The sequence below is a fragment of the Hypanus sabinus genome, chromosome 4, assembly GCF_030144855.1.
Source record: "Hypanus sabinus isolate sHypSab1 chromosome 4, sHypSab1.hap1, whole genome shotgun sequence".
Taxonomy (NCBI): Eukaryota; Metazoa; Chordata; class Chondrichthyes; order Myliobatiformes; family Dasyatidae; genus Hypanus; species Hypanus sabinus.
The window spans coordinates 24,235,273-24,249,050 of NC_082709.1; the positions used below are offsets into that span (position 1 = coordinate 24,235,273).

A 13,778-nucleotide genomic window follows, 5' to 3' on the forward strand; every position below is an offset into this window, starting at 1 on the left:
AGGAGCCTGATAGCTGCAGGGTAACAACTGGTGCTGAACTTGACGGTAAAGAGAGGGAAGCTAGTCAAACAAGGGCAGACTTTGCTGAACGCTTGTTGATTTACTGCTCCCATGCTTGACGATTTTAATCTTGCTTGAGGCTTTAATAGGCAGAGTAATGGAGCTGACCATTGGTTTGTCTTTTGCTATTCAGCCTTGATGCAGCATTCACCCCTCAGGGATGGATGCCCCAGTCATACCTGCACTCGAGAGTTTAGTTGGCTAAATCCCTCTGGAGATTGCAAAAGTGCCAGATCGTTCAGTAGGTTCAAAAGAACATCTTTAAAAGGCTGCAGACTGCAGTTCAGAAGTATATCTACTAGAGTATCTAGTAGTTTAGTGAGCTAGCTACACATCATCGCCATTGGTCACTGGCACCATCTTGCTGATCTTTTGAAATCACTGTATTTATTAGTATCATTGTACTCAGTATCAAGAGACATAGAAGTCTAGCAATTGTACAGCTGAGGGATGGAAAGGGGTTAAGACAGATTCTGTAGGCTATCCAGAGATTAAGTGTTAAGGTAGGAATACAAACCCTTGTGTAAGTTCTATCACAGTCATCCAATAGTGTGTATAAGAAATGTAAGAGTAACATAAATTCCACTTAATCATTACCATAAATGGCCTCAGAGATGTCTCGCTCTCACACTTATGATATCATTTGGGACTTCTGTTACAGTTGTTCAGCTGCTGCAGAACAGAATTTTCAGGAATCATGAGAGACAGTTCAAATGAATGAGATGAAAGGCAGCACAGTTGCTTGCAAGGACAGATTGAGGTTTGGTTTTTGAACAGGGGACAAAGGACCAAGAGCACAGCCCTTGAGGATAGTAACAATTTATAGCAACAGCTAGCATGGAGGCTGAAGAGCCTCTGAGGGAAGATGGGGCAAAAAACAAGCATATCATAAACCTTTAATCAAATCTCTCCTCAGCCCCCACCACTCCATTCATATCAGAGAACTACAGATGAAAAAAAAGAGGCTGTTTAACCCGTAGCTTACTCTGTCAATGTTCTGGGTAAATGAATGAAATACATCAATATTTTGTTACATCTCTGAGAGTTAATACGAAAGGTAGCTTCAAAAGTATGAAGATATCACTGGTCTCACATTCAGGCTGAGAAAATGCACACCACAATGTTGGTGGATTACACACTTATGCAGCTGTATTTACAAATTTCAATGTCCAAGGACTTAGCTGTCATAACCAGTATTTGTTTGAAACATTAAAGTTTAAACCATAGGAATAAAATTTAGCACAGAAATAGGCCCTTCACCCACAATGTAGTGCCAAACCAATTAGTAATTAAACAGCTAACTAAACTAATTCTGTTTACACAATGTCCATATACTTCCATTTTCATGTGTCTATCTAAACATCTCTTAAAAATCCTTCACGTAACTGCCTCTACCACCACCCCAAGCAGCGCATTCCAGACTCCCACCATTCTCCATGTAAAACTTACCCCTCATATCTCATTTAAAATCATCCTCTAACACCTTAAATGCAAGCCCTCTGGTATTAGCCATTTCAACTTTGGGAAAATGATACTGTTTGCCTACTCTACCTATACTTATCATAATCTTATAAACCTCTATCACATCTCCCCTCAGCCTCCACTGCTCCAGAGAAAGCACAAGTTTGTCCAATCTCTCATTGCAGCACATGCATTCTAATCCAGGCAGCATACTGGTAAACCTTTCCTGCACCCTCTCCAAAGCCCTAACATCCTTCCTATAATGGGGCAACTAGAACTGCAATATTCCTATGTGGCCTAACTAGTTTTATAAAGTTGCAAAATAACTTCCTGATTTTTGAACTCAGTGCCTCAACTAATAAAGGCAAGCACGTCATATGCCTTCTTAACCATCCTATCAACCTGTGTAGCCACTTCCAGAGAGCTATGAACTTTTGAACCCCAATACGCCTCTCCTCATCAACACTGCTATGGTCCATTACAAGTGTACTGTCTCTGCATTTGAGCTACTAATGTGCAACACTTCCCATTTGGCCAGGTTAAACTCCCACCTGCCATTTCTCTGTCCAGTCCTGCAACTGATCTGTATTGTGTTGTATTCTTTGCCCATCTTCTATGCTGTCACCACCACCCATCTTTATAACATTTGTATACTTACTAACCCACCCTCTCACTTTTGTAGATTCATATTTTCCTTCTGTTCTTTTATTCCCAAAGATTATCTTCCAAAAACTGGCATTTCTAAAAAAACTGGTTATTGAACATAATTTCTTTAAAGTTGAAGGGGAAGATTTAAATTAACACTATAAGTGAAAAAGCTAGTGATTAGCTGTTGATTAATTGAACTATGTAGAAGTGTGTAATCTTTATTTTCATTTCTCACGTTTGTCTCACTTCAATCACAAAAAAAAACAAACTAGCCACAATAAGATCTGATCATAAGTTAAGCATTCCGCCGTAACTCACTTCCTGACTCCCAAAGCTTTTTCATTATCTACGAGACACAATGGAGAATTCTTCCATCATTTGGTTAGGAGCAGTTTCAACCTGAGATATGAAATTCAAATCTATCTAGCACCAGGCAGTCAATACGATTGACACCTCATCCACAATTCAAAACAGCTATTCCTTTTATCACTACAAAAAGCAACAGACCTACATGTCAATGCTTTCCCGAGTACCTCCAAAATCTGAAAACACCCACACCTAGCAGATGAACAGTGTTCGACACACAGAAACATCACCACCTGCAAGTTCCTCTTTAGGTTATATGATTATTAGAATTCACGTAGCAGAACAATTGCAGTGATCCAAGAAGGTAGTTCACCAACACATTCTTAAAGATAATTGGAAATGGATAATAAATAGCAAACTTCTTACTGATGTTCACATCCTATCTACAAGTCAAAAATTGTTTTTGCACTTGGACCAGGTGCCAGCTGAAGTAGAACTCAGGTTTCTGTTAAGCGGTTGTTCATTTTCTCCACTAGTTGACCACTCCAGCAGCCAAGATGCCATATACTACACAATGGCAGACGTACTCGCAGTTGATAGGTAGATTTATACCACACAGAATAAGTTACATGCTTAAAACACAACACTGCAGCTCAAATTTACTGCTTTATATACATGAGAGATTATCTAATATTAGCACTTGAAGCTTTTAATAATTTTATTGCAAGGTAGGATTTATCATAAATTTTACAAATAAAGTATGCTTGCAATATGATTTTATTGCATGATAGAACTTTGTAGAAAGTATCACGACCATACACTGTAACTATACACTTTCTAAAGAAACACAGTCTTTCAGAAATTACTACAGAATTTAATTATGTGGAGAAACGAATCTGTTTCCATGAGTTTAGAAAAATAAAGATTTTAATCTTTATCTTTTCATATGAATAAATTTAAATCAGAAAAATACAAGATGCTTCAAGAAAGAATCTGTGATAAAGATAACTTTTGGACAGTTTCAAGGACAAGAAAATAAAATAAACATTAAACATTGCTTGCCTCAAGCATTAAGATTCCTGAAGATATTTTCAAGACTAGGTAGTACAACAGGTATGTAGAACTTGCCATCAGTTAAATCTTAGTTAAAACTACTCAATGGATCTCTGTTTAGAACTTGGATTTTGAATTAAGAAGGTGAAAGAGGAGTATCTGTTTCTCCAGATTAAGAGCTATGTGGAACATTAATCCAAATGTAGAGGTTTGGAATAAAATACGATAGCATGACATTTCATTATATGAAACATGTTTGGTGCGGTGTTGTAATGCATTAACCATTAAACAATCACATGAAAGAATAAATTCCATAGCAATCTTTGCAAATACTTTTTATACTCCAGTACTTTTAGAATTTTGCGACTCAGCTTGATTGAGATCCATTACTATGGTGTGCTTCACACAAGTTCAATCAGAGTAAGTTTAAATGAATCAAAATTTCAAAAATGTATATTTCTGATCTGTAATCTCTAATTATCTGCAGTTTTAAGCTTAGCCAGGATCAACATCTAAGCAAATGAGGAAGATGAAATCAAATCGATGGGCAGGACGTTACATTAAATAAAAGTTCTAAAGCTCCCAAATCATGTTTGTCTTGTGTGCTGTTTATTGCATCACAACTAAGCTAAAAACAAGGTATTTAAGATTCTGCAATATTTTAATTGTGATATATAAAAATGAAGCTTATCATGGGCAGTTAAGCTGATATTTATAATAATACTCTGTATTCAAGTTAACAAAATATCAACTAATTATTTAATCACTTCCAGGGATGAATGTTGAAAACTAGTTTTAAATGTTTTTTTTGTTTTATACTCCATATCAATCATCCTTATCAGAAAAAGCTGAAAATACTCCGCAGTTTTGGCAGCATCTTAAGTCCTGAAATGTTAACTTTAACTCCTTCTCCACAGATATTCCCTGCCCTAAGTGTTTCCAGCATTTTATCTTAATTCAGATTTCCAGTACCCGCAGTTTTCGTTTTTGGACCCTTGTGATCTCACTGAGCAACATAGCCAATTTAATGTTAACCACATTGAATTGTAATCAATTTTAAAGAGACATTTGATCAAATCCCTTAAAATTTATTTCAAACAAGAACCCTACCAAGTTCCCTTAAACTACTCTTTGGAGAAAAAAACAAAATAAAATGTAAATTGCCAGAAAGCCTTCAGCCATTCAGACATACTATTGCCAGTAAAAATAAATGAAAATGATCACAATAAAGAACACAAAACTCAATCTGCAATGTCATTTGTTGTTTTAGAAACCAAAAAAAAAGTTAAAACTAATAAAGCTCCAAAAATTAAGTCATTAGATGAAACCAACTTTTGCAACACTTTACAAATTTATTAAAAGTCCAGTAATACAAATAATCGGGCTGCAGATTGTCAAAAAAAAAACAAACTCAACAGAAATCCAAGTTTAAAAGACATGTCCCAACCATGCCTCTGAAAAATAAAGATCACAGAAACATTTATTGGCAATTGATTGCTTATCTGTAAAGCACATTTATTCACTTTTATCTTCATCTGAACTTGGGGCTGAATCACAACTTGAATGCTTTTTATCATGGTTCTGATCTTTTACCCTGCTGTTTGACTGGTTACTTTTATCATATTTCTCTTCATTCTTTTCACTTTTACTATCGCCCCTTTTCCTCTTTAAACTGGGGCTACTACTTCGTTCCTTCTCCTTATTTTTCCCCTCATTCTCTTTCAGACTCTCAGAACTACTGCTTTGATCCCTAACCTGGCTTGTGCTATGGCTCTTCAGTTTCTCATGCTCCCTGCTGTGTAATTTTTTACCATTTGTACTTACAATTTCAGCTATTTTTAACTCCTTCTCCTTAATTTTATCTTCTGAACTTTTTGATTTCTCTTCTTTCCTAGAGTCATCATGCCGATCCTTTTCAGGGCTTCTTCTATCTCTGCTCCTCGACCGCCCTCTTTTTTTCTGTTCTTTATCTCTGTTCTTTTGATATTCTTTGCTCTGACTTCTATTCCTTTCTTTACTTCGAGTTCTCTTTTCTTGATCTTTATTCCTGCTGCGTTCCTCACCATTACTGCTGGATTTAGTCCAGTTTTCTCGGTGTTTGTGTTCCCTGTCTCTACCTTTGGAGTTTACATGCTTTTCTCTCTCTCTGCTTTTCTCTTTTTCCCTATCTTTACTTCTAGATTTTCCTCGCCTTCCTCTATCTTTACTTCTATAATGCTGCCGATCCCTGCTTCTGGATTTGGCCCTTCTCCCTCGGTCTTTGTTTTTACTCCCTTCCCGATCCTGACTTCTAGATTTTGATTTGGTCTTTTTTTCTTGTTCTCTGCTTTTGCTTCGTTCCCTACTTTTAGACTTTGATCTGGCCCGTCTTTCTCGATCTCCACTCTTACTTCTTCCTCGACTTTTAGATCGTGATTTGGCCCGCTTAGCTCTTTCTTTGCTTTTACTCTCATCGCGGTCTCGGCTTTTAGACTTTGATTTGGCTTGCTTCCGTCCCTCCTTACTTTTACTTTGTTCTCGATCATTACTTCTTGATTCGCTCGGTTTCAGGGTTTCCTTGTTGTTACTTTGTTCTTGATCATAAGTGCTGGATTTTGATTCAGACCCTTTGTCCCTTCCTTTACTATTACTCTGTTCTTGATCACGAGTTCTAGATTTTGACCTGGCTCGTTTCCCCCTCTCTCTGCTTCTACTCTGTTCTCGACTTCTGGATCTTTCACGTTTTCTTCTCTCTTTACTTTTATTTCGTTCTTGCTCTCTGCTTGATTTTGCATGTTTGTCCCCCTCTTTGCCTTTTGCATGTTCCCTTTCTTTGCTTCTCGATTTTGCCTTCTTTTCTTTGTTTTGTTTCTGCTCTCTGTCCTTGCTTCTGGCTTTGGTTTGCTTTTCTTTATCTTTGCTTCTGCTTTGATTTCTTTCTTTGCTCCTCGATTTATCTCTCCTTTTAGACTTGGTATTATCAAGTTTGTCATCTTTGTCTGTTTTCTTCTGTTCCCTTTCTTTACTTCTGGATCGATGATTCCTGCCGGAATCTTGGTCTGTTTTCTTCTCCTTCTCTTTGCTCCTCTCTTGACTCTCCAATATTTCTGATTTGTGGTCTGCAGCCACTCTCTCTTTTCCTCTGCCTGGACTTCTATCATCATGGTTTTCTTTCTTGTCATTCAGCTCACCCCTTTAAGTAGCAGTTGGAAAAGAAATGGGATTAGCAAACATATATGTTTGAATGTGCTCTTAAGAATAACATTTACTACAAATCTAAGAAAATTTACTTTGTTTTGAAATTGCAAGTTAAATAAAAAGTCATTTCACAGGAAAGGCTCACTCCAGAAATGAATAATGATCAATAAAGACCATTAATACAACTATATTTAATTTTTAAATATTTAAAGATAGAAAATAATTATTTTAATTGTTTATTTAATTCAAATCACTTTAAACCTTGAGTATATTCTTGTTTAATAGTAACATGAATGATTTCAGTAAATCAGTAAAAATTTCTTACTGCAATTATATAGGATGTTGATAACTAATGTGCGCAATTTTAGTCTTACTGAAAAGACATAAATGCCACTGGGGTAGTGCATCAAAAATTAACTTCACTGGCTCCCAAATGGCAGTCTTGCTTTGAGGTAAAATTAAGTACGGGCATGCGTGTATTTTCTAGCGTACAGAAGAGTGACAGATACCACTTTGAAACTTATGAAGTTCTAACAGTGAGAGGATGCATGTGGAGGGATGTCATTGAGAAATCTAAAGCAGGTAACACTTCACCTCTGAATAAGGAGCAGGCTATTTTAGACTGCGATGAGAAGAAAAGCCCAACCAAAAGAGTCATGAAGCTCAGTCAGTGAATTCATTTCAAACCTGAATATTAGGGAAATAAAGGGATTTAGGTATACTCCAGGGAAATACAGTTGAAAATGAGGTTAGCAATAATTTGAAATTAATGCTGGAGCTGGTTCAGAGGACAAGATGGCTTACTTTTGCTCCCAATTCTTATATTCTTGTGATGAATATTTTAAAATATACTTTTAATTAACACTCTTAATAAATCGTCCAGTAAATTGAAGTCAACATTGTTTTAGAAAGATCCTATCCCTTGCATTTCTGCAAGGAAATGACAATTCAAGTGGGAAACAATATGAATGGTGAACACAAGATTCTGCAGAGGCTGAAAATCCAGAGCAACATACACACAAGATGCTCGAGGAACTCAGCAGGTTCAGCAGCATTAATGGAAATTAATAAACTGTTGATGTTTCAGGCTGAGACCATTCTTCAGGACTGAAAAGGAAGTGGGAAAGACGCCAGAATAAAAAGGTGCGGAGAGGGGAAGGAGGACTAGCTGGAAGGTGATAGATGAGGCCAGGTTGGTGGGAAAGGCAAAGGGCCGGAGAAAAAGGTAATCTGACAGGATAGGGTGGACCATGGGAGAAAGGGAAGAAGGAAGGGCACTAGGGGAAGGTGATAGGCAGGTAAGGAGAAGAGGCAAGATGTCAGAGTGGGAATAGGAATAGAAGAGAAAAGGGAGAGGGCAATTTTTTTTTTTACCGGAAGGAGAAATCGTTGTTCATGCCATCAGGTTGGAGGCTAACTAGATGGAATATGAGGTACTGCTCCTCCACCCTGAGAATAACCTCATTTCTGGCAAAAGGGGAGATCATGGACCAACATGACAGAATAGGAATGGGTATAGGAATTAAGATGGTTGGCCGCTGCCAGATGCAGTGGAGATGCTTGTTCCTGGAGTTGGTGGTCCTGGATTTATATTGGCAGATGACAACATTGCAATTAAAGAGGCAAGATGAAAATCATGGGGATGATGATTTAATCCTTGAAACTACCTGTAGGCCAGAAAGTAAACAGCGACCTAGGACCATTACATTCTGGTGGGCTACAGTGGAACATTAAGAGCTGATTCTAACTTCCATTAAAAAACAGACCCAAACACAATATTAACAATGGGTATGTAACAACGTTGGAATGAGTTGCAAGCGATTATTTAGTCTATCAAAAAAAAACAAAGTATCAATTAAGAATTATTAGAAAACCAAAGTGTTTGTTTATTTCTATAATTTAGAGATACAGCATGGTAACAAACCTTCTCGCCCAATGAGCTTGTGCCGCCCAATTAACCTACTAACCTCGTATATCTTTGTGGTGTGGGTGGGAGGAAACCAGAGCATCCAGATGAAACACACAGTGTCATGGGAAGAATGTACAAACTTCTTACAGTGAGTGGCAGGGACTGATCCTAGCTCACTGGTGCTGCCATCATGTTATGCTAACCACGACACTACCATGTATAGAATGTTAAAGGACTTCAGGAATGAATTAAGATAGACAGACTCGATTCACTCATCTGTCACAATATGGCACAAAGTAATATATTTTACAGAACATAAGATTATTCCTAAATTGCACACATGAATTTGCATAAATTATAGAGGAAGACCAATTTCTATTATCATTTTTCCCACATCTATTTGCTAGACAGTGGACTACTTACTTCAATTACTAAAGGAGTTCCAGTTAAAAAAGAATAAACCTCCAACAAAGCCCATCCAATTTCCATAGACAACAAATCCTGAAGCCTTGCACTAAGAATACTATTAGACATTTCATTAATCCTTTATTATCCAATTTTCCTGCGATGCCCGAGGAAAACGTTGTGGACCTGTTTCTTTCTATTAATCCATTGGACAAAGGATTAATATCTTTTACTCATGATAAATTAATGACACTAAGGCGTGTCCCCTTTGATAAAATTAGAACTGCTTTGGGAGCATGATTTAAATATTTCTTTATCTGATGCGGTTTGGGACTCAATTCTCAAGTCAGTTAATTCAACCTCTCTAAGTTCTTGCCACTGTCTTTTACACTTTAAGGTTACACTATTCCTCTGATTGCTCTTTTAGGTACCTTGGGTGAGGCAGATATACATTTGAGTCTGACTAAACTTCGAACATTATCTTCTGCCTCTCTTTTGGCTAGATGCTTAATTCTTCTTAATGGAGAGATGTTGCCACCCACCCATGCTCAATGGTTTAATGATATTATGTGCTGTTTAGACCTTGAAAAAATTCACTACTCACTTCTCAACTTGGACATAAAGTTTCAAAAGATGTGGGGACCTTTTCTTAAGTGCTTACACAACTTCTCTTTAGATTACGTCTATTTTCTTTAATCCCTTACTTTCAGCTTTTTTTCTCTCTGTAAGTTCTGTGGTTTTCTTTTTGTTTGAAATTTCATTTTAGTTTTGGTAGTCAGCATTATTATTCTTTGTTTTTATTTATATTTACAGTTTTGGGGGTTTGAATGCCCTGATTAATTTTTTTTTACATCTTGGCCTGGAGTTTTTTTTCTGTGGGAGGGTGGGGAGGATACTAACTATATATGATTTTATTCTGGGCGCTTTTCCTTACTGTTTTGAACTATATAATTGATATGTTTATTTTGCACTGTATTAATCTTCATTTTGCTGTTGCGTTTTTGCTTGTAGTGGTTGTAGAAATGCAAAAAGAAAGAAAAAAAATGAATACTATGAAGCTTTTTTAATGGCTCACACTGTCAAAGGTCTTTGGACCTCTAGCACTTTTGTAAGGAAGTGACAACTCACGTGTGAAATAACATAAATGGCAGCCACAAAAGATTTAAAAAAAAAGTCAACAACTTTAAGTTCCTAAGTATTATTTCAGAAGACCACCCTAGGCCCAGCACCAACTGCAATGATGAAGAAAGCATAGCAGCACCTCTTATTTTCATAGGAGATTCGACATGACATCTAAAACTTTGACAAACATCTATAGATGTGTAGAGTACGCTGACTGGCTGCGTCACAGCACGGCATGGAAACATCAATGCCCTTGAACGGAAAATCTTACAAAAAGTAGTGGTTACAGTCCAAACCATCACGGATAAAGCCTTTCCAACCACTGAGCACATCTACATGGAACGCCGTTGCAGGAAAGCAGCATCCATCTTCAGGGACCCCTACCATCTAGGAAATGCTCTCTTCTTGCTGCTGCCATCAGGAAGAAGGTAGAGAAGCCTCAGGACTCACACAACCAGGTTCAGAAGCAGTTACTACTCATCCATCAGGCTCTTGAACCAATGGGGATAACTTCACGCAACTTCACTTGCTCCTTCATTGAAATGTTCCCACAACCAACAAACTCATTTCCAAGGACTCTTTATCTCATGCTCTCAATATTTATTCCTTATTTATTTATTATGATTATTTCTTCTTTTGTACTTGCTCAGTTCGTTGTCTTCTCCACGTTTGTTGAATGCCTTAGTTTGGGGGTCTTTCATTGATTCTGTTAGTTGTTACTCTAGATTTATTGAGTATGCCCAAAAAAAATGAATCTCAGAGTTGTAAGTTAAGACATAAATGTACTTTGATAATAAAATTTACTTTTAACGTTGGTGTAGTTAAATGTCTGATACCTAGAGACATTTAACGGTGTTTCAAATAAATACAAATAATTTCAAAGATTATTTAAAAATACCTTAAACTAACAGAAATTAAAACAAAACAGAAAGCTAAAATAAAGCAAAATAAACAACCCACTTATCTCTTGAACTCAAGGTTGGCCTTTATTTTAAAAAAAAGTATGACCATGCTACAAATGAAGTTGGGAAAGTGGATTCCTCCTGTACTTAATAAAGTGGCCACTGAGTGTATTTGTGGTCTTCTGCTGCTGTAGCCCACCCACTTCAAGGTTCGACATGTTGTGCATTCAGACATACTCTTTTGCACACCACTGTTGTAAAATAGTGTTGAGTTGCTGCCAGCTTGAACCTATCTGGCCGTTCTCCTCTGACCTGTCTCATTAGCAAGGCATTTTCACCCACTGATTGCTACTCACTACATTTTTTGTTTTATTGTACATTCTCTGTTAACTCTAGAGACTGTTGTGTGTGAAATTTCCAGGAGATCAGCAGTTTCAGAGACACTCAAAGATCATATTTCTTCCCCATTGAGGATGCATGCCCAGTTCACTGCTTTACTCTCTCTACACCCATGACTGCGTGGCTGGGCACAGCTAAAACACCATCAATTAATTTGCTGATGACACAACTACCGTTGGGAGAAATTCAGATGGCGACGAGGAGGCTCATAGGATTGAGATAACTCAACTGGTTGAATAGTGTCGTAACCACTCAACATCAGTAAGACCAAGGAATTGACACTGGATTTCAGAGAGGGAAAATCGAGGGAACACATACCAGTCTTCACTGAGGTGTAAAGGATAAGCAGTTCTTAAGGTTGTCATTGCCAGATGTGGTAGTGGGGATAAGTTTCCACTACCTATAAAGTTCACCAAATGGCATGCTTCTCTAACAGCCTCTGACAATCAAGTCCAACTCTTGATCTTCATGTGTGGCTTAGCTTCTAGGCCCAGCGGAACTGTTTCTACTAACAAGGGGCAAAGGTGGACCACTGATGCCTCAAAACCAGTTGCTTCAGGCAGGTGGGGCTCGTCAGCCTTGGACGGCAGCCCACCTAGGAGAAGGAAAACTCTGATTTTAAAACTCATCTGCTTTGTGACCACACCCACCCATGGGAAAGGCTTCGGGAGTAAAGCCCAAGGAAGAAATCCGGAGCTGAGGTCTAGGGCAGTTTGATGTTGTTTACAATTTCACTCTGGCAACCTCACTGACGACACTGTTGCCAAGCTGTATCGGCGCTTGCCCTTCCTCTGGACTACATCAGTGATGTGAAGAGGGGGGAACCCACTGCATGGACAACAGCCGGTTCTTCAAACCTTCCCACCCAGGCTTGCGCCATGGAGAGGGCACAGTTCACCAGAGGCGCAAACCCATGATCCCCTGGGATCGACTGCTGCCTAAAGGATAAGCAGTTAAGTTCCAGGATGTCAACATCTCCGAAGATGTATCCTGGGTCCAACATATTGATGCAATTACAAAGAAGGCATGACAGCAGCTCTATTTCTTTAGGTATTTGGTACATCACCTAACACACTCACAAATTTCTACAGATGAACTGTGGGGAGCATTCTAACTTGTTGCATCACCATCTGGTATGGAGGGGCCAATGCCCAGGAACTGGAAAAAGCTGTAAATTCAACCAGCTCCATCAGGGGCACTAGGCACTTGCCTCCATAGCATTGAGGATATCAAAAAAGATGGCATCCATCATTAAGGACTCTCATCACCCAAGACATACAATTTTCTCATTGCTACCATCAAGGTGGTGGTACAGGAGCCTGAGTACATAAACTCAATGTTTCAAACTTCTTCCCACCACCATCAGGCTTCTGAATGGACAATGAACTGATGTATATTACCCTCATTATTTTTTGCTCCCTTTTTGCCCTGTTTATTTATTTTAAATTTATGTTTCTTAATATAATTTATAGTTTTTTATTATGTATTGCAATGTACTGCTGCCACAAAATAAGAAATTTCACAACATATGCCAATGATTACACCTGATTTTGGTCTGAACAACAAATGAACCTCTTGACCATGTCTGGATGCTTTATGCATTTAGTTGCTGTCACATGATTGGCTGATTAGATATTAACTAGCAGGCCTAAATGGGCCAGTGAGCAATTCGAGATAAAGTGTGGCCAAAACTAGAGAAATTAAATATTTCAAAACAAATTAATGAATCTTAATCTTAACAAATCAATAGAAAACATTAGAACCATGTCCCTGATTAATGCACACGATTCCAGAGATCATTTGGAATAGCAAGTAAATGCAAGCCTAGAGATTAGGTGCAGCCTTACAGAAAAAGTATATGCAAGTTTGCCCAGAACTCAAAAAATAGAACCTTATCATTTACAAAATAATCATAGAATAAATGCTACATTCTAGTAGGGCAATGAATTATTAAGTACACTCAGACCCTGCATATTGCTGATTTATTACAACATGGCTATTCAATTCTTTATTGAAAATTTTTTTAAATGACAAAAATTCATTCTAAACAACACTTAAAACTACTCAAAGTGGCCGCCATTACAGTAAATATTCAACCAGCCAATAAGAGTGCTCTATGTACTCTGAGCCACTCGTAGCCAATCATATATTAGTTCACACATCTGCCTCCATCACGTGTGTAAACATTTTAGCTTCCTCGCCAATTTATTCTATTCTTTTCATTCCTAATGTCTGGAAAATGGTCTGCACCTTCTAAGATGTCTCGGAAAAGCATTGGCATGGATGTGACACTAAGTGATACAGCGTTTGGAAGCTGGTAAGCACCAGGCTGATGT

The 13,778-nt window shown here is 37.9% G+C and overlaps 1 protein-coding gene across 1 annotated transcript in view; it reads right to left on the reverse strand.

Moving 5' to 3' along the window:
• Positions 1 to 4,860: 4,860 nt before the first annotated feature.
• ppig (peptidylprolyl isomerase G (cyclophilin G)) overlaps positions 4,861 to 13,778 on the reverse strand; it is a 53,233-nt gene continuing 44,315 nt past the window's right edge. Inside the window, exon 13 of the mRNA XM_059966624.1 lies at positions 4,861 to 6,700. Within this exon, the coding sequence (XP_059822607.1) occupies positions 5,044 to 6,700 (1,657 nt within the window). The 3' untranslated portion in view covers positions 4,861 to 5,043. The remainder of the gene's footprint in view (positions 6,701 to 13,778) is intronic.